At 37.5% G+C, this 22,426-nt stretch overlaps 1 protein-coding gene across 4 annotated transcripts in view; it reads left to right on the top strand.

Moving 5' to 3' along the window:
* NPAS3 (neuronal PAS domain protein 3) overlaps nucleotides 1–22,426 on the top strand; it is an 898,961-nt gene that overhangs the window by 269,392 nt on the left and 607,143 nt on the right. For all 4 annotated transcript variants that reach the window (XM_059710311.1, XM_059710285.1, XM_059710294.1 and 1 more), the window contains one exon: nucleotides 18,149–18,393. In XM_059710311.1, the coding sequence (XP_059566294.1) occupies nucleotides 18,149–18,393 (245 nt within the window). The remainder of the gene's footprint in view (nucleotides 1–18,148; nucleotides 18,394–22,426) is intronic.

Below are 22,426 nucleotides of genomic sequence, written 5' to 3' on the forward strand. Positions count from 1 at the left end.
GTAGTTCACTAATTTTACATGACAAAAACAAGTGAAAATAAAATCTTTAAGGAGAATGATATTCTAGAGAAAAATCCCTTTGATTTTCACCTGAGAAAACTACAGCCAGAGAAATTAAATATATTGTTTGGAATCATCCAGCTATTAGTGGCAGAGCTTGGCCCAGCACTCGGGCCTCACAACTTATTGATCGGTATTTGATTGGAGTGAATAACTGTGATTTTTTAATCATATTTTTCTTATATTGAATAGTTTCCTTATGTGGGCCCACCTGTACCTACCCAATTAACTGTACTTATTTTCTGGATGACCTGCCAATGGCTTTAGTCTGGACCTGCAGACAAATCACACATTGTACAATCACACATTGGTTCCATCCTGGACCCCTCACGGATAGCATGGAGTACTAAGATGGACCTGTCTTTGACGGCTCAGTTAGCCTCCTCCTGCCTAAAGTACAAGTGTTCTGAGCCCAGAGAGGTAGGAAAGTCTTTGCTTTTCAGCAGGATATCCCTCTGTCTTGGGAGTAGTAGAATTTCCTTGGCACTGACATGTTTCCACATTACCTCCACTCCTTGTGAGCATCTGTTAAATCAATGCTTTGAAAGTGGATGAGTGGATCTTCAGGGAATATGAAACCCTCACCCAAATCTGTCCTCACCAAATGAGGACACACGATGTCGAGATCTTGTGAAAGTTGAGCATATTGGCGTGGAGAGAAGAGGCGTTATCTTTCCTGTTCTTGCCTTACTTGCACAAATTATTAAGGAATTTATGCAAGCTCATGTGTAATGAACAGTATAGAAGACCTAAACTTGATTTTGCATGTTAAGATCGAGATCTTTTTTCTTTTTGGCAATTTTTAAAAATTGGATTTATTGAAGTGACATTAGTTAACAAAACTATACAGGTTTCAAGGGTACAACTCAATAAAACATCATCTGCACACTGCATTATGCACTCATCACCCCAAGAAAAGTCTCTTTTCGCCCTTATTTTTTCCTAATTTGCCTGCCTCCACCAGACATCACACCCTTTCCCTATGGCCATCGCCACACTATTTTCTGTGTCTATGTGTTATACGTACATGTGGTGGGTTTTTTTTTTTTTGTGTGTGTGTGTTTCTTTTTTTTTAAATTTTGTTTTATTGCTTAAAGTATTACAAAGAGTATTACACATGTCTCCTTTTTTCCCCTTTGACCTTCCCCTGCCTCCCCTATCCCACTCCCAGTGTCTTGTGTTCATTGGTTATGCTTATATGCATGCATACAAGTCCTTCCGTTGATCTCTTATCTTTGAGATATGTTTTTCAAATTGTCGTACATCTCACAATTTGTATAGAACTTTGTAAATCCGGAGTGGTTCATTGGCTTTATTTTATTTCTCTTCCTTGTCATCATGATCCAAATACAAGTATTGATAACCATGCATTATGACTAATTAAAAAAAAAGTCCCAAAACGGCTTCTAAATGAAAGCTGTAATTTTGTATTGGATTTTTGGTGACATGAGCAAATCACTTGCTCTTTGCCCTATAGATTTTATAATGTCATGAGAGTCTATCAATAAAATTATAACCTACATGTCTTACTGTATAATATATACAGTGGGCAGTGGGGGGGTATGAAAGATTATAGCATGTCTGCCGTGTGTGTGTGTGTGTGTGCACGCGCATTTGCTTTTTCAGTTGAGATTTTCTGTACAATTAGTCCTGGAAGCTGCAGATGAAGAACAATGGCTGACTCTTACATAGAAATGTTTTTCTTGCTTCTACCTGCTGTGAGTGAAATTGACTAGAATTGTGCCATTCTGATCAATTTCATAAAGCAGCGGACTCTGCACACGGACATCATGGCTGTCCCTTCTACCTAAGCTGTCAGCCTCTGTCCAAGGGGGGAAGGTACTGCCAGAGAGTAGGAGCCTATATTAGAAGGAAGTGAGAAGACCACCTCTGCCCCGGTAAGGAAAGCAGATGTGCGCACACACACACACACACACACACACACACACTGAAAACTATTTATTTAAAAATAAATAAGGCAAAAAAACAAACAAAAAAAACAAAAAAACCCCACAATGCTTGAAGGCAAAGATTCAGCTACAGGAAAACAGGGATTCCAAAAATTTTATTGAATTTCATAAGGCCTCTCTAAATGGCTGTCTTATTCAGTTGTTCTGAAACAGAGATTTCACATCTTAATTTGAATCTGTGCTCTCCTAATATGTTCTCTTTGGAACACTGCCTCAGTCCACTTTGTTTTGGTACTTTTGGTTACACATAAACACATAGATACAACAAATCTTTAATAATAAAAACAAAATATGCTAATTAGACCGGACAAAGCTGGGGCTGCGAGGGAAGCCTGGGTCCTAGGTGCCTGTCGGTGGCAGAAGGGAGGCCTGAGTCCCAGGTGCCAGAGGGAAGCCCGTGCCAGCAGCTGGGGGAGGGAAGGCCTACTCTTACAGGAATTTCGTGCATCGGGCCTCTAGTAGATATGATAACTATGTGAAGATCTAGGATTTCCCCTTAGAAATGGTTCCCATCCCTCCTTGTGGTACCTCTACCTGACGTGTGGGAAGGATTTATGGTGACTTTGTGTTCTGATGCCAAGGTTTGATTAACAAAGAGGCTAGACAGGCTCATTACTTTTTCTTTTTTCATTCATTTTGCCTTAGTTTGATGCTTACTATAGCACCAAATCCAGTGTGTAGAAAGGGAGCAAGACTGTGTTTTGAGAATTTAAATAGTCAGGGAAGAATTTATGAGTGTACAGATTTGGCAGGGAAGGGGAGTATCTGTATTTCTTCCATTTCCCTTTTTTAAAATCCCTTATTCATTTTAATATCATCCCAGGGACTGATTTACTGGTAAATTTAATTTCCATACCACTACTACTGGCTGTGTTGTTTACTATTTTTAATCATGATGTTTAAGGACATTCAGATCACCATCACCATAATCATCGTTTAGCAAACACTTATTGAGGACATACTATATATGCAAGGTACTCTCTCAACATTATCATTGAACTCAAAACAGCAAAGTCATTTTTAGCATGTACTTTTAAGAAATTGTTAATATAATAATTGATTTTGGAGGGACTGTACTCTGATTACTCATTTTGAAAAGGGTTATTTTAATTTTTAACTCATTTTTTTTAATACATAATGCCACCATGGTGAACTGATTGAACATTCACATTTGATTATGTGATTGAAACTATGTGGCTTAAACATGGAACATGGATCTATACACAGAAATGCATATGAGTATTTTTAATTTTCTGAGCTACTTTAAATAATTGGTTTAATCCAATGGAATAGTAATTTCATCTAATTTTTCCTAATGACTTATAGAAAATTTATAAAGCAGAGTAAGGTAAAACATAAATTCTACTCAGAGCAAATCACTGCTAATAATTATAGTTTCTTTTCTTCCTCTCCAACTTTTCTCATTGTCCTCCATTTTATAGTTTTTCCCCATTTCTTCAGTGTCACCTGACTCCTGCATATCCCATACCTGTGTACTCCACAATTAAATCTTACTCTCAAGAAAAGCCATTAATGGCATTAAAACACAGATTACTAACTGCCACAGGCAAATGAGATCCTCAGTAGGTTGCAAAGAGTTTCATTTTAAAAATGAGAAGCTAATATTTTTTTTAAAACAACAGGAGATTTTTACACTAAGAAAATCTAGATATCTAGACCTGTCACCTTTGGGTCCACATTTCCATCTAGTAACAAGTAGTTTTTCCTGAATAATGAACGCCCCCTGTTGTCTGGGCATGTGCTCTCCAAGGTACTCTCTTCTCATTGTTACCTGCTACAAGCCCCACTACTCCCTGATACCTACTCAACAATGAGATTCAGTTGCCATTTATTATCATACTTGCATTGGTTTCTTTCACCTGCTTTTTAGTCACTTGTACAATGGTGTTGGATCCTACATATATTGGAGTTTGTGACCCTTAAATTCACTCACACTAGACTAACAATACTTATAAGACTTAAAAAAACTCGTCTTGCATATATGAATTTTATGAGAAGAGGTATGACTAAATCAAATAAATTATTCTATTTGGAAAAATTCTGTAGAAGAAAATGAGGGAATAAAAATGAGGGAGAAGAAAACAAGGCATTGTAGAACAATCCTGACACATTTGGTAAAATACAAATTTCATCTAATGCTAGAAGTGTTCAGAAACCACCCCTGAAAATTTGGGATGTGTTGAGTTAATTGGAAAAGTCTTAGCTCCAGAAAGCCACATATATAATTCAGTTCCTTAAGTGATGTGTTTATGTGAATGTGTGTGTGTGAGGTGCATGTGTGTGTGTGCGTGCGTGTGTGAGTGTTTGATTCAGGTCCACAACCATGGGAACACAAGAACATGACAAAGTTTCCACATTGCTCTTGGTGACTCATTGATGTCTACGCTATCTTCTTATGCTGTTGGGGAACACTGCGGTTTTCAGAGATGAAACTAATGATAACTAGTGTTCTTTTGTTGGCTGATAACTCAAAAGGAGTCCTCCTGGGATGACCCTCTGAGATAAATAATTCTGCCCAAACAAAATCAAATAAAATTCAGAGAGAAGACTATGGGTGGATTTAAGAAAGGAGGGCTCCTGTGAAATACCTGTGGGAAGATAAAAGGCAACAGGATATCCATTTTGGTTAAGGTCCATACTTAGCTGACAGGTCAGGGAAGATGTGTTCAACCATATGGTATACATTTTGTATTTTTCAACAAATTATTTGGTGGCTATAGTTTCAGACACTAAAGTTATTTATGGAGGCTTTGTGATAGCAGCCACTTGAGAAAATTGCTGGCTTCCATTGCTCCATATCAATTAAGCAATTCCTTTTACATCAGCTTACAAATCATCATGTGCTTTCTTATATTGGAGAACTCTTTATCAACAGTTTGAACTCACGTTATTATTAAAGTAATGATAATTATTTGTTCAAAATCAGGACTTTCAGTTACTAAGACAACTCGGTCTTTTTAGTTTTATATATAATTAATCATGAGACAACCTTTGGTTTTTTCATTGACAATTTACAATTTACAACTCATAAAATAAATAAGATGCACCTAATTGCCTAATTTTGATTTTGGTTGACATTGGCTAATAAATCATATAGGTTTCAAGTATACATTTTTTATGATTTGTGATCTGCATATTGCATTGTGTGCCCACCACCCATAGTATTTTTATAACTGATTTTTTACATTGACATATATCTTTCTCATCCTGTCTGGTAACTAGATTTGGCTCACAATAATTTACTTGAAATTCCTTAAAGTTAGATTTTAATGAGAGGAGTAAGCACCTATCAAGGTTTTCAGTAGAATGTAGAGTCCATGGAAGACTTAGTTCCTGACTGAATAACGGAAGCCTAGAAATTAAGGGGATTTTTATGTTGTCCCACTTTGTAAAGTACTTCAGTGCGGTATCATGACTCCTCAAATTAAATGTTATATGGTAATCCCTGGCACACACAAACATCTTGGCCGTTGCATATACTTATACACTGAGTGGCCAGATTATTATGACTACCCCATCAGTACTTAATTGGGCCACCTTTTGCCTTCAATACTGTGGCGATTCCTCTTGGCATTGACTCCACGAGATGTTGAAAGGTGGTGTGAGGAATCTGACACCGTGCCTGATGAATAGCACTGTCCAGTTCTGTGAGATTTGATGGTTGTGGAACCAGCTGCCTGATGGCTCTTTTAACTTCGTCCCACAAATGCTCAATTGGATTGAGATCTGGTGATTGTGGGGGCCGCCTAAGCAAGGTAGAGTCTCCCTCATGTTCTTTAAAGCACTCCTGTACAATACCAGAACCGTGGCATGGCGCATTGCCTTGTTGGAAGAAGCCATCTCCATTGGGATATGCCATCAACATGATAGGATGAACCTGATCAGCAACGATACTTAGGTATGTTGTGCTATTCAGACGTTTATAATGGTCTGGCCCTCTAGCAACTTCAGAGCGAAATTGTAGCTAATTTGCCTACAAACATCAGGTGGTCATAATAATCTGGCCACTCAGTGTATCGTTTATTACCGTGGAACCACCCTGCCACCAAGGGCCAGAACCTATTAAAAGTGGGAAGTATAGCAATCACTGGAAAACAGTAAGTGATTATAATACTTTGGTCAGGTTGTAAAGCTTAGTAGAGATCTTAAGCTATCAACGTGGCAACCTGCCAACGTAGACTTGACTCAGGTTCTGAGAATGTGCTTCAGGAATGTGTGATATTGTGTGTGTTTATTTGTCTGTGTTTTCTCCTGGGTAAGGATTTACAGCTGCTGTCAGGTTGTCAAGTTGTTAGTGACACACAGAAAAAGTCAGCCATTAACTGGGAGTAAGTATTCTGCATCCCCAGCCACGCAGCTGGCACCTGGCACACTGGGAAACGCTCTGCTCTGGGGTTTAGAGGGACCGAGCAGGACACGGGCCTGCCTACATGGCTAAAGGACTCGGTCATCTGGCTGGAGACCTGGGTGACATAACTTCAGGGGGACGAAGCCCTTTCCTCACTGATCTATGTCCAGTTCTCTTGTAGAGGAATGACCTGGCCAAGCTTTTCCCCCAACTATTTTTCAGGTTCTACTATTACAAGAAGTAGTTGACAGGGTGGCACTTGATAGCAGTATCAGGAAAACCATTTATTAAATGAAAAATACCTCGGAGCACCAGGCTGCTTCCAATGCTCAAGTTGGACTCCATAAAATTACATTTTAAAAATGTTTATAGAAAAAAATGCGTGTTTATTGAAGAAACTTCAGGAATTAGTTACCCCCTCGTTCCCTTGGACAACACAAGGAATTTCTACCATGGAGAAATAACCAGTCTTAATATTTTGCTTCATTAATCCAGATATGGGTATATTTTATATCTATAGCTATCTATATAGGTATAGGGCTATGGCTATATAGTTATTTGATCTCACCATGCATGATAATTTTAAACTGCCTTTTATCATTTAACATATTGCAAAAATTTTAAGCCATTGAAGATTTTTTCAACATACTTGTTCAATATCTTGAGAATATTTCATGTATTTTTCTAAAGCTTATCAGAGAGGCAGTGAATATTAATTTAGCAATATATTTGTTCACATCTTAGTCAAATTGGGTCACCAAAGAAAATTTCTAAGTCTTTGGACAGGTATTGGCCCAGGTGTTCTCTAGAAATCATAACAGTTTACACTCCCAGCAAACATGCACTGTGCTTTTGGACTCCTGATGAAAGATGAAGTAAAAATACACTAATTAAAAAAAATAGGTGGGGGATGGAGTATATAGTCTCTTAAGGCTGGTAGACCTATATCCTCAGTTGTAGTGTTTAAAGAAAGGGTGACCATTTTATTTAATTATCTCTATTTCACAAAAGAATGTAGGCATCTGTAGTGTAGTGGTGTGTTCATTGATGCCAAGTAAAAGTGCTCTGTTTGTAGTGTTCACATGACCATAATCTTCATTTTTCATGGTTAAATATCATCAGACTTGTCAAAGCATGCTTTCCCCTTTCAAAGTTTCTCCTATCAAACTTGAAAGTTTTCAAAGCTTTCTTCCACTTAGTTGTGTTTTCAGAAGTGTTTGAAATCACACTTAAAGAAAATTAAAAGAAAAAATGAATTTTCTTTGCAGAAAAGGTCATTTGAATTTGAATTCCAAAGCATTTATTTTGGGACTTACAGCAATTAATAGCAAACCTCTATCCTCCCAATTGGAATGTGCTTATAAGCCTGAAAAACATTGGTTTTATTGGACATATCATTAAGGAATTAATGTTTTCACAAAAATTATGAAATTTATATGGCTGACTAGAAATCAAATAAAATTTTATCAGTGACTTGTCATCTAAATAAAGCAGTGAAAGGGGGAACCATGAAGACTTGCTGCAGAGGCAATGTATTGCAGTGAGAAGGATGTATTGAGTTATCTTGCAAAGATTCAGATTCCAACTCCAACCATCATTGGCTTTGGGCAAGCTACTTTTCCTCTCCCTGCTTTGATATTCTTATTGGCGAGATGGGGGTGGTATTACTTCCAGGGTGACCATCTCTTCTGGGTTGCCTAGGACATTCCTGATTTTAGCACTGAAAGTCTAGAATCTGGGAAAAGCTCTCCCTGAGACAAAGTTTTTGAGGATGGTTGTGTGTGAACAATTGAATGGAAAGTGCAAAACTCATGCAGCTCACCCCCCAAAAAGGGGCTGAGAACAACATTGTTTTTAGTTTCAAATGTATCCAGCAGAGACTATCTGCCTTCCATAGTTGTCACTCTCCCCACCCCTCATCGCTGATATTGGCAGTCAGTCATGAACTAAATGCAATAGTGTTTAAAACAGTTGGACCCTGGCTGAACTATAGTAAGCTTTCAGATTAGCTTTTACTGTTATGATATTAAGGTCCATGCTATTCCTTGGTGATGCTTAATAATCTTAACATCAGAAACAACACGGGTAGCACTGTAGTTCCTTGGAGTGGTAGAGATTCCTGCCCCCAGGGATGGTCAGTACAATGTCCCGCCATCACAGGGAGCCCACCAGCCCCTCCCATTTTGCCTTTCAGCAGAGATGCTCTGTCCCTTCCAAATATTTAGCAGTAGATATTCCTCTCAGTCTGTGCTCCTGACTCCTGCTACTGTTTTTTAAAAAATATATTTTATTGGTTTTTTACAGAGAGGAAGGGAGAGGGATAGAGAGTTAGAAACATCGATGAGAGAGAAACATCGATCAGCTGCCTCCTGCACACCTCCTACTAGGGATGTGCCCGCAACCAAGGTACATGCCCTTGACCGGAATCGAACCCGGGACCCTTCAGTCTGCAGGCCGACGCTCTATCCCCTAAGTCCAACCGGTTAGGGCCTCCTGCTACTGTTAATGAAAGTTACACATGTGTGATCACCAGGATGGGAAAGCCTGTATTCCAAGGTGAGCAAAGACCCATGGCCCCGAAAATCTTCCTAAACTTCAGACCTGAAGAGAGCAGGGCAGGGAATTGCTGCTTTCTCTTTGTATTATCTTCTTCAATTTCCTTTTAATTGGAGCCAGGAACCTAGATTCTTGTAACTTTAGGGGGATGAACAATATAAATGAAGATCTGGATGCTTTCCAGGAAGGGCTGAGCTCAAGGATCTCTCTCTCTCTCTCTCTCTCTCTCTCTCTCTCTCTCTCTCTCTCTCTCTCTCTCTCTCTAACACCTTTCTGGCTATTGACAAATCACATGCAGTTGCCTAATGAGTCCATATTTGCTTCTGAGGTTTCACATTTGCAAACTGCACTGCTGAGAAAGTAAGTGAAGTGTTCACCCACCAGGGGTGTGAGCTGACTGGTTTCATGTACAGGACAGATACACACTAGAACAGTGAAAACTCTAAACCAGTAACACAAAACCTTCAAATACAGTATCTTACTTGTTCAGGACAATCATTTCTTACCAAGAATTCTTTTTAATGTATAAGACTTCAATTTATGTTTAAGAACTAGTAAACTATAGCAGTTTGACAGCCATTCACAATGAATTCTGTGCATTAAACCAACAGCATTCTTTTCCACAAACATTCATTGTTAGGACAATGCTCTCAGACAGAATTTATGAGAAATGGAATTATGTTACCAAGGAGATAGCATTTACTATAATGAAGAGTAGATCCTAGAAAATGGCCCCTTTTACAGCAGCTCAGAGCAGAGCCACAAAAGCAATTGATTGGTCTTGGCATTTAGTCTTATATCAGCTGTGTCATCCATAGCTTCAGGACTGAGAACACTAATCTAAAGTGACATTTCTGTTCTGGCGGGCTTTTCTGCCCTGATGAAAGCAATTACTTCATTCCTAAATGATAATTTGCAGGAGTTTCAACCACTTTAATTGATAATTTTTTTTGTTCTGAGTTCAATTGTGAAGTGATTAGCTGATTTGGTAAATAGAAATTTAAGGTGTGAAATATACAAGTTGCTTCAAGGTAAAGTGCTATTTGTGGGGTGGAGAGAAATTACTTGATAAAGCAGCAATTTTTCCATTATTACGGAACTGCCAGTGGTATGGCTTAAAGTTCTGGGGGAAAATGAAGAACAAAACACTTTGATTCATGAGGTTTTTGGCAGACACCAAAGCATACAATGAATAGTTTGGTCTTGCTGTGGTTCATCTGAGGGTTATTTGAGTCAAGGTGACCATTGGTTGAAAAGGATTGTGCAGACTTCTCAGCTTTTCTTATTAATATTCCAATGACTCATCCTGGAATTAAATCCTTTTATTTAAAGTATTAAGAATAAAAATACTCATTGGCTAAAACCAATTAATTTAATTATTAAGTTCAAACGTACACAAGGCATTTTCTGAACTTGAGGAAAGGCATTCAGTTAAATGGCTTTAATTAGTCTTTTGATCTATTTACCACAAGTCAAAAAATGGGTCATGATTATTCAGTCAGAATATATTTTTTAAAAATTTAATGCATCTTCATTTTAATACTTTATCCAATGTTAGCAGTTGCAGTTGTTGTTTTTTATTTGACATTTTTAAGCAATCAATTTCATGATATTTTCTTACATGGGGAAAAATAATGGTCATTTCACATGTTAAATGAGAAAAATAAAGCAAGAATGAAGGTCAAACTGATTTAGCACATCAAACAGTCTTTGTCAGCCAAGCTTAATATATCCTGAGTTTGTGGAACAAATGAAATTTTGCTGCTATGTTACACTTTGCTTCCAAACAACCATTACAACTGGTTTTATATATTGTGTGAGCATCAGACCATCAAACAGTGCATCTTTACTGACGTGTTGCTGCAGCGATGATCTACGGCAGCAATCTGCCATTTATATAAGGGCAAAATGTGCATCTATATTTAGTTGTGAAATTGGCCTATTATACTCTTGATGTTTACAGAGGCTAACATAAATTAATGATGACAGCTATGAGCAGTGCATTAGTTAAGCAGGAGAGTTCTTACCTTGAACTTGAAGGTTCCAGTTTTAACTTCCAACGTATAGTATACTGCTTTCTTCACACATTAAAGGAAAGTTTCTGAAATGATTACCTTTTCTTGGAGCATCTTAAAGACTTCAGTTTGTGAGCTATGTTGTGCATAACCCTACCAGATAATAGTTGTTTATGCGTTTCTCAATTATAACACATTATAAGAAGGCTCATATTTATAATCACAGGGAAAATAATCCTGAAAGATTCTTTTTCTTTGTAGTAGGCTGATTTGATTGACTTTGAACTCTATATGATGTTAATGTGTGGAGGGCTATTTTATTGAAACTAATGAAGGAAAAGCAAGCAGTGCTTATAGAATCTTCATCTTTTCTCTGGGAAACCTCCTCATTCAGCTCATGTCAGGGCAGGTGTAGGTACTGGATGGAGTACCTATAGATTTCACCGTTAACTATGACCAGAGATCTGACAAGTGTGCAGGTGTTCAAAGGTTCATGAGTTAACATGCTGAAGCCTTTGATGAATTTTTGATGGCTGCATTTTTAATAGAGGCCGACCTTCTTCCTTTGAGGCTGCGTGCCAGATTAATTGATAAATAGTAGAAGTCTGTAGTGCTGGGTTCTCCTAAGCAAACAAGTAGGAAAAATCCATAAAACCTGCCTGTCTGGCTCCCTAGCAGTACTTTTAAGTAAGATTTAAAGTGGTTCTGACCCTACCTTTCCTTTTTCTGATAGTTAGATGCCTCAAACCTGCCATGTTCTTTAATAAGGACTAGTTATTGTATTCTAAAAGTTTACATGTCAGTGTTAAAATTGAGGCTTAGAGGATTTTTGTGTAGAGATAGTGTGTATCTATCAATTATGTCTATATTAGAAGCAGTCCCACAAATATAAGTTATAAAAGTGATAAATCTGATTGTGAAGACGTCATATGAGAGGAAGAACCATTATGTTGTTTCTCTGTGATAAATATTATTTTCCCTTTATCATGTTCTGTAGATCTCAGCTATATTATTTCCATAATTATCATAACCACTTCTGTAAAGAAAGAAACCAAAGTAATCAATTTTGCAAAGCTAAATTTGATCAGCCACAAAGGATAGCCTACCTCTCTTAATATAATGACTCAGCAAGTACAAAGTTGTCTTTTTTTTTTTTTTCCCCCCATCCTGGACAAGTAGCATCCTTATCCAGTTCTATGGCAGCTTCAGAGAGATTGCAAACTGTGGATCAATTTCATAATATTGGTTTGGTGATCGTGGCTGTACCTGTTTAACTTTTTATACCTTAAAAAAATGTTTTGCTAATTTCAGCACAAGCACTATTTCATGACTCAGCCTTGCCCCCAGTGTGGAGAGCTAAGCAGAAAATGCTGCTTGCTGCATTCCCATACTTGCCCACCAACAGAAGTGCTGTGTGAGCTCTCCATGGTCCTGGGGTTGTTGCCTTGCCTACCAACAAGGAGAACTTTAAGATTTGTGATGTTTTGGAAGATATTTTGAAAGATTATTTTTCCACTAGGAGTACGCATATACCCTTCCTACATAATAATTGTCATTGCAGATTTGAAGTCTTCCATAGAAGTCACAAGCTTTTGGACTTAGCACCTGTTTAAATATTAATTTTTATGTATAAACAAAATTTCTTGTTTTGCAACTGAATGCCAGTTTTTTCAACTTTAGCAAACTTAAAAATGGCCACCTTTCCTAGAAGAGATAATCATTTATTTATTTTTGAATCATCTGTTATTAAGGAAACATTTTTTTATTTGAACAACTCATTAAGTGCAGCTTCAGTATACAACATATAGACTATAGGCATAAAGAGGACTAGGATGAAAAATCAAAACCTCTGCAATAACAGAATTTTACTTCGCTTAGGAACCTAATGTTATATGTCAGAACCAGTGAATAGGAATCATATTGGTGAGAACAGAGTGTACATTATAAATGAACATTGTCGACCTCAAAGCATAGAAGTATCATTGTGAGATGAGCTAAGATTTTTTTGTTAAACACATTTTATATAGTGTTACTATGTGCCAGGCACAATTGTAAATGTTTTGCAACAAATAACTTTAATTCCAATAATAATCTTAGGAAGCAGATAGCATTATCATCCCATTTCACAGGTGAGAATAACTGAGACAAAATAAGTTAAGTAATTTTATCATATTTACATAATTAGAAAGTTATAGAGCCAGGATTTAAATACAGGAAGTTGGCTTCACAGTCCATGCACTTAACGTCTACCTTCTGCTGGCATGGAAGACACTGAAAAAGGTGTCAGACAGAACTTGATGATAATCACTATTAGAACACGTAGGACTTTTTTTTTTTTTAAAAAAAGGCAGTTTTAATGTTGTCATCAAGCAGAAGTTAGGCCTCTGACTGTATTTTCCTTGGTTTGACTTTAACTGTCACTACATGGGAAATTAAATTTACTAAAGTGAAGGTCATACATAAGTGGCAGTAGAGAAAGGAGTCTGAGAGGACAATGAGGAAAGCAAACAGGTATTCGGAATTATAGAAAATCTAGTCAAACATGGTAGATAAGAAGCTTGGTTAAAAAATTTATAAAGAATTATGGAGAAATAGGGTGGTAATCAGATGTGGTACTAGGATTAAAACAGTTGGGCTTTTTTTCCTCATATAAGTTTTATATTTATTATAATAAGAGTTACTGCTTATGTAATATTTACACCATGGTAGACATTTTGCAATTTGCACAGATTAGCTCAGTTATTCCTCTCAGGAATATTATGAAGTAGATACTATTAAAATGTCCATTTTCCAGATGAAGAAATTGAGGCCTAAAAAGGTTGAGAGGCCTACCCGAGGTTGCCCAGCGAGTAACTGTCTGGTGATGTGAAGGTCCACAGTCTGGCTACAGAGCTTCCACTCCAAGTTTAAGGATGGGTTGACTTGACTTTGGGCATTTCTGAGCTTTCCAATTTCTTAAAATTCTTCTCTGTTGTGAAATTCTAAAGTGGACTCTACCACATTTAGAATTCATAAACTATCTTAATAGTTAAAATCTAGAACTGTCCAAGACGTTTACTACTTTATAGTTATCTCTCAGGGGATTTGCCAAAAATGCCCCATTTGTCATCCTCATTTTATAAAATGATTAAATTAAGGCTCAACTTTGTAACTTAGAATCATAATGGTCGCAAATGCCCAACATGTGTCTTTAACTCCTTCGCCAGGAGTCTTTGCACAAAATACACAACTTGCCAAAGGGATTTAAGAGTCATAAAAGGATTTAAAAAAGTCACTTTTCATTTAATGTGCACTGCCATTACTAGTAAAAGTTTATGATTGCTTGTTATCTGTGCATAAGGTATAGCTTTAGAAACTTGTACAAATTCTTTCAAGGTGTTGAGAAGAAACATAGATTAAATAATATTATTGAAACCAGAGATACTTGTTTATGATAAATGAATTCTGGCAACATCAATGACAAGAAGAAGGGGAAAATTTAACTTAATAAGGCTTAGGAGAAATCCAAGATACTAGATCATTACCCTTTTAGTTGGGGAGGTGGGGTCCCTAAGGATAATCTGAAACTCATTTACTATCTTCCCCCAAATATATACATATATACATACAACTTCATATAGGACTTCCAGCTTTTATTTATCTCTAGCTCCACATATCTACATGTCTCCCTTTTGAAGTGGCTGTTAATTTTTTGGTCTTTAGTTGGTGGTAGTGCTGGTGAGGTTGATAATAACCTCATCAAAGAGCGCTGGCATAACGTAGTCTCTTCTTCCTACATGGGCATCTGCAGTGGGGAGTTTTGGCCCAGGGAGTACTTTTAGTGACTCTGAAGCCTAATCATATTTTAAATGGCAGAGATCAAACATTTTGCTCATGTACAAATAAGCCATCCTTTCTTTAGTATTCTATAAATACTTTTTTTGGTTTAGAACAGAATGTATAAATACTAAGTTTATTTTAGGTGTTAATGCAGTCCTTAATTCAATTTGAGAATTGCTTATAACTAGGCTCTACTTCACAAAAGCAGAAAAAAAGATTAATCCTCAATCTGTGTTGTTGTCTTAAGGTCCTTAGCTTCATCTATTTCTGTCAGCATCTCTATAACCTCTATAATCCTTTGACTATATTTTATTGCTGTTACCCTCAAAACCAATTACTACTTATTACAGACACAGTGCTATCATTCTGAAAGTCTTCTGAACTATGGTGTCTGCATAATGATGTGATGTGGGAGTCATGGAAACCCTTTGTTATTGAGTTTATGGCCAAGAAGATTACTCCAGTGGGGTAACAGTGTGTGCTAGAGTAAAAAAGGAGGGGAGGGGGGCAGAAAGACAACAGAAGGTAGAGCAGGAACACATAGAGTAAGTTGTGCTCTGTGCTGTTTCAGAACAGTCAGTATTGAGCAGAATGCCAAAAGGCATTCCCGTCCACATATTCCCCTTCCCCTCAGCGAGGCTTTGGAGCCCATTGGGTTGCTTCCTGTGATCTTGAGCTTTCCTTCCCATAGGATTATTTTTTTCTTTAGTTTATTGATAAACTTATGCATTTATATCAATTTCAGAGTAATGGTCTAATCCCCTCGTTGCTTCGGGTGAACAGAGAAATTCCAGCATGAATATTAGTAATATTAATTAGATAACAAATGAGTCCATTTGTGATCATTTGAGTGACATGTCTGAAGGAAAATCATATATATCATCCACTAAAACTACCTTCAAAAGCGGTCTCCCAAATTATTACCCAGTTATAAAAATGCATCCCTGCTCCATTGTTGACCAAATGACATATTTTAATGGACTTGTGTAAGTTTTAGAACTTTAATTAGCTAACACAAAATTAAAACATAACATAAAATTTGAAATGCCATGTAAAAGTTTAGTTTTTGTTCTTTAGAAATAGAAAAACCAGAACTCTGGCAACACCAGGCCTGCCTGCCACCAAAGCTGTAGTTAGCTGGAAGTGTGTGTGCCGCCCTTTGCCTGCACTGCTGTCCTCCAGGCCTCTTCACTCATTGCTGTTCCCTGCCTTAACCCTGTGAGCCCTTGAGTTTGTAACCTCTGCTCCAGAGCTCCATCATAGTCACTTATTGGACTAAAAAAAGTTGTGCATTCAGCCCACCTTCTGGAGTAGTATTCAATTACAAGTATATAAAGAGGACAGAGCACTGAACTTGAACCACTGCACTCCATAAGTGGTAGAGAAACATGTGAAAAGAGAATTTTTTGGCACAGATGACTTAAATGGTGTTAGGTAGATTGCTTGTATTATAGAGAGGGATATGTCTCACTCTTTTATCTTAAGATGTTAGCCTGGATCTTGGTTAGATTTATACTTGGTCATATTTTAAGGCTCCTCTCACTTTATTTACATAACTAGAGGCCCGATGCACAAAATACATGCAAGAGTAGCCCTTCGCAGCCCTGGCAGCTGCCTAGATCCTGTGGCTGCAGCCCTGGCTTCGTTCGGAAGGTCGTCCGGGAGGACATCCGGTCTAATTAGCATATTACACTTTTATTATTATAGATTTTCAATAAGCCAAAATTGATCATTTATAGAATTGAATGGAGGCCAGCTAAGATATTGGGATATAAATGGCAAAACAAGTCTTTCCCTTGTAAATTAAGGAGGTTTCTGCCTGAGTTACCACGTGAGATATGAAGAGACAAAGGTTTGTCACCTAAGACTGCTGAGACTGAGAATGATAGCAGTAACTTGTCCAGTTCTGAGAAATATATTAGTTAGCTAATTCAGAATATTTTATTAATAGAGTAAACATGAAATAATTTGGGATATTAGACCAGAACATTATGGCATTACTTCACTTACATAGATATTTAATAAGATAGTTTGGGTGTCTACCCTGAATACAATGTTTACACCAGGAACAATATAAGGTACACACTAATGTGACCTGGAATGTTATTGTCCATCTTCTACTAATAGGGATGGGAGCCACAACTTTAAACTCACTTTGATTTATTCCTCTGGTCTCACTTCATTCCTTGGTTCTCATTCTCACTATTCTATAAGGGAAAACCAGCATGCTAGACTCAAAAATTAAAAATGACCTCGGAGTTCAATAAAATGGATACCTATAAATGATTTTAATAGTATCTGGATACTGTAAATATTGCCCAATTACCTATCTCCGGTGTCTGATCTTGAGTTTATTTCTTGTCAGACACAAAACAGAGCAATTCAGAGTAGGTAGAATTTTTCTGTCAGCTGCTCAGAGGCAACTTCAGTGGTGCCAGCTTCTGCCCTCAGCAATGTGAGCAAACTTCAAACAGAAATGCACATGAATAGTTAAAGAAAAATGCTGGATCCCACCTGTTGCCTCTTCTGTGAAGTAATATGTCCATAATGTTTATAAATTTTAATAACCCAGACAGGGCTTTTTGTCTTTCAACATTAAATTTATATTATCATAAAGTTTGACTTTTCTGGGCAATGTGTTTTATCCTCTAGTAATTTAGGGAATCTATCCATTCGTTAGTGTATGTCCATTGATAAAAGAATGAAAGTATCCTCTTATCAACAAATTACCAGCACATTTATAAAGTTACATGGACATCTTCCTCTTCAATAGGATGTTTTCTTTATCTGACTGAGGTCTTGATCCGTACTGAGCGCTGGAAGAACATCAACATTTTCTTTGTTGATTCTGTGAATTGTTTTTGTTTTTTCCTTTTCCTCTGAGATGATAACTGCAATAATGGTTTTAAATGCATCCTTTTGATGGGTTATAATCCCATCAGGATAATAGTTAAATGGACAAAGCCAAGCTTGAGAATAGATATGATAGATATCTGAGAATAGATATCTACAACCCCAATCTTTTAAATTGCTTATAGCTGAAGAGATCAAGTATCACCTGTAAGTCCTATGTTTCAGAAACAAGGAATGTATGTTACTGCATGGTCAAGTGAGGGGAAAACCCCTACCAAGCAAATGCTTTTTACTCATTGCACTTGAGTTCATAGCATATAAGTCCAGAGGTAGAATTTATGGTTTTAGTGGACCTTGTCTGGAACGTATTTTACCATGACCCATGGGATTTTGAAGAAGATTTTGGTAGCTTTTTGCTGGGAAAGGGGAAGTAAAAAGAAAGCAGTTTCTATCTGATGAGAAAATCATATGTTCTAAACAATACGTTGTCACGTCTTTGGTTTCAGTTTACAAGCATTGAGAAAGGAGAAGTCCCGAGACGCCGCACGCTCCCGCCGGGGAAAAGAAAATTTTGAGTTCTATGAATTGGCCAAGTTATTGCCTCTTCCTGCAGCCATCACGAGCCAGCTGGACAAGGCGTCCATCATTCGACTTACAATTAGCTATCTGAAAATGAGGGACTTTGCTAACCAGGGGGACCCTCCATGGAACTTGCGAATGGAAGGCCCACCCCCAAACACATCTGTAAAAGGTAAGTTTCAAGCCTCTGGTCATTGTGGCATATGGTGGTCTGTAGCTGTCTTTAAGATGAAATGTTTACCATCATCCTTTCTTCTTTTCCTGCATATCAAATCCTTTAAAGGGATACAAATGTGGAAATCTGAACTCTGCATGAGAAAGACACCATGTGAAGGTGAAATGAACCTCTTCTATTTCTATTTTCTTTTCAAAAAAATTTGTCAGCCTAAAGTATTCTATCACTTTATATAAGGTTTCGGAGAAATGGGAATGAAATGACTTACATTAAAGTGCTTCCTGGGTTTAATATAAGTTATGTTAATACATGAAAATTTTTATTGATGGGTGGAGTATGAGAATATTGCTAAAGGGTGGAGCTAACATTTTCTGTCTTTAGTCACCAAAGAAAAGAAGTAAACAGAGTCCAACTGTAGCAGGCATTTTGAGCAATGATTTTATTGATTAATAAAAAAAATACAAGAAACGTATTAATGTTTCAAGTCTCTATACATATTGCCTAGAAGTTGCAAATATAAACATGTACTTGTCCTCCAAATCTTGGTGCAGTTACCCTTAAATCATTATTTTAAAATCTTAGGCCTCCTTCACTCTGGAAATTAAGAGAGGTATTTCTTGTGTGCTCCTGTAACTCCTAAACATGTATGGCATTTCTGGTAATTCAGTATGTACGCATATGTTTTTCAGTGCATGTGTGGTGTTGGTCATTGATTTTTCTAACTTTAAGGGCGTGTCATTCAATAGGACTTTATGGATCTCCTACTTTCTTGTGCCTGATGTAATTTCTAGACCCTTGATGAGTGTGGGATAAAACTGGACATTTGGCAGAATTTCAGGCAACCTTCGCTCAGGGAGGAATCAGGTTCTTTAATTAGTGGTGACACCTTGACAGCTACCTTTGGAGAGGGTCCGCGTTCTTGGCTGTTGTAGGCAAGGGGACAGTGGGGAGTGTAACCCTTAGGGGACTTACATTAAAATGAGGGTCAGAAGCAGTGTTGTTTACAGTCCTGTGCCCAGAGGTGTGATCATCTTTGTGCATGTGCATGTGTCAATCCGTTCCTCTTTCTGCCATTGCTACTTAGGGTTTGTGTTTACTATGCTTAGGAGAGAAGGACAATTAGAGTTTAAATTGCAACGTGTTATTTTCCTCTAGAGCAGGGGTTGGCAAACATGCTCTGTAAAGGGCCCTATAGTACATATTTTAGACATTGGGATTAACTCAATTCTGCCATTGCAGCATGACTTCAGCCATAGACAACAGGGCGTGGCTGTGGCCTATGAAACTGTGCTTACAACGCAGGCAGCTGCCACCCGATTGGCTCACAAGCTGTAGTTCCCAGACTCTGGCTCTAGACTGTAAGACTGACGTTCAAAGCTTGAACAGAACATACAATACAATAGCTCTCAGGGACAAGATGTGAGGTTAAGACAGCAGAGTACAAACCAGCCAGGGCACATCTATGCTTCCCTTTCACAGCCCTCTGACCTGAGAATGTAGGTGTCAACTTGGCCACACAACAGCCCATGTTCCAGAGGCTAAAGTTGTAGGGAATTTTCCCAGGCTAAAGACCAGGGATATAGTAATCATGGTAAGTAAGTTGTTTAGGATAATCATCTTTTCCTTTTTTTCCATTTTTCTTTGAAGTAGTTTATAGGTGTGTTTTTTTGTGGTGGCAGTAGCTACCAAAGCAGAAAAATCCAATGGTTCCCTTGTCTGTCCATTCTTCTATTTTATGATAGCCCTGCTTACTTTTGGAATCATGGCCTTTTAGAGATTCAGAATTATAGGGCACATAGAACCGTGCCTTCATTCTACAGGTGAGGGGAATGATGTAGAAAGGGTTTACAGTTGAGTGTTCACAGATATAAAACTAGAATTCCTTTTTTTTTGCCTTTCTGTCTAAGTGTTCTTCTATCACATCACATTCATTTCCAAAGATGATACTTAATTTGTATCACCATCTTCAAAAATTCCAGGTGAGAATTCTCTCAGTTTCAGAGTGTGACTAATTCATTTGGGCTTTGTGGCCTTCAGTCAATCAACTCTCTCACTACTTATTGGGATAAAGATGGCGGGGGCGGGGCGGGGGGGGGAGCAGACATGGTCTCCGCCCTCATGGGTTTCAGTCTGTGGAATGGCGATGTCAGTGAGAAAAACAAGGAGGCTGGGGTGGATGTTTAGGAGCCTGGAAGGAGATCACAGATTTTATTATTGTAAACTTTCCATCGGCTTTTGGCAGAGAATCCATGTTGTAACATGTTGTTCCCACTATTAGTAAATCGGTGAGAGGCTAAAGCTATAGTTGTGAGCATAGTGGCTCTGTACTACTTATCCCGATTCTCAGAAGTTGGGAGGAATGCAAAATGCAATGGACACTTTCTATAAACTGGTACACAGTATATGTATATTTTATTGCTTTACTATAGTTCTTTAATGCAAATGTGCTACTCATACTGATCAAAGATTCATGGAACCACATCAAAGAAACTCGTTTTAATTTATTAAGGTCTTCTATGTTGTGCCCTTGAAGAAGTTCATATGGATAAACCAGCTTATATAAATAGCCTGTAGCATCCTGGGAAGTGCAGTTCATAATCCAACAATAAAACAATACACATTATACTTGGTGCTTCTCCAAGCAGTCTCTTGAGTAAACCTAAAGGCATTTGGAAATTTATATGAGAAGGACTTACACATCGTAGGGAACATTTTAAAAAATGTGGTGAGTTATCCATGTTAATAATTAAATTTCAGAGCTTAAATTTGTCACCCCAACTATATAGACATTTAATCATTTTAATTTACTGCTTCAGAAAGGTCCTTCACTCTGCCCTGTATTCATCTCATCTTTTCTTAAAAGTCTATAAAGGTTGATGAGTTTGTTTTGTGATGCCCATTGTGTACAGATTATTTACAAGTTATGCTTGCAGAAAGAACACCCAGGTGACAGTGTGTAATATGTCCTGAGTCAATTACTTCGTGGAAATGATATGTTAAGCAATTGGAAGGTAACAGATAGTTTTTTCCATTATTTTAGAAATATCTGTATTGCTATAATACAGATCAAATCTACAATGAATATAATGCATTATTCAAGAAATGACCAGGCATTCTCAGCAGTGTTTCAGCTAAATAACTGATGATTGTAACCTTTAAAGAAATCTCATTGTGGTGACTGTTGGTAAATCACTTCCCCATTCATAGTAATCTCTATTTAGAGGCTATCTGGAAACCATTATATCTTTTATTAATCTTAAAAGCAATAGCTGCTGATTTGACATTTGCTAAAACTAGATAAATTTTTCGTCTTTCTAATATCTCAGACTTCAGTCAATTTTTGGAGTCTATCTGCTGCAACTCTATCAATCCAGAATATTTACCACTCTAGGCATACGTTTTATTTTAATTTCAACATTGAAGCTTTTGAACAGTTTGCCTATGTGTGTGACAGGCAACAGTGCTAAAATACTGTCTGTAAAATACAAGACATTTTTAGCTTTTGGAAGGAAACAGTTGCAAAATATGCAAGACAGTTGGTGCTTAAAATCACCTGAGCACATTAGGAAAGAGCTTTACTATTTCCATAGAATTTCTCTTCCCTATTTTCAGGCATGTATTTTGAATTAACTGGTAGATTTTTTTCTGTAGTTTTTATTTAAGCAACACATGATCTCTCCTTAGCCAAAGACTAGACTGTTACTTAAGCAATGGTTTTTAATGGGTCTCTTAACAATAGTCATGTAGGGTAAGTGAATATAGGGCATTCTTCAGAATAACACTAAATTACTGTAATGTTGTCCCAAACTCAGATAGCATTTTTTAAAAAAATGGTTCTGCTTCCATAGAAGGTAGAGATTCCAAGACTATCCAAGTTGGAGGTCTTCTTGGTCTCAGCAGCTCCAAGGGCTTCCAGCCTCTGTTATGGCATTTTACTGTGTGCATTTATGTCTGCTGGGTGACATTCGTGTTTGAGAGCAAGTATCATATTCCTTACTGTCTCAGAGAGAAGGCGGGTCCGGGTGGGTGG

Source organism: Myotis daubentonii, chromosome 1 (genome assembly GCF_963259705.1).
Source record: "Myotis daubentonii chromosome 1, mMyoDau2.1, whole genome shotgun sequence".
NCBI lineage: Eukaryota > Metazoa > Chordata > Mammalia > Chiroptera > Vespertilionidae > Myotis > Myotis daubentonii.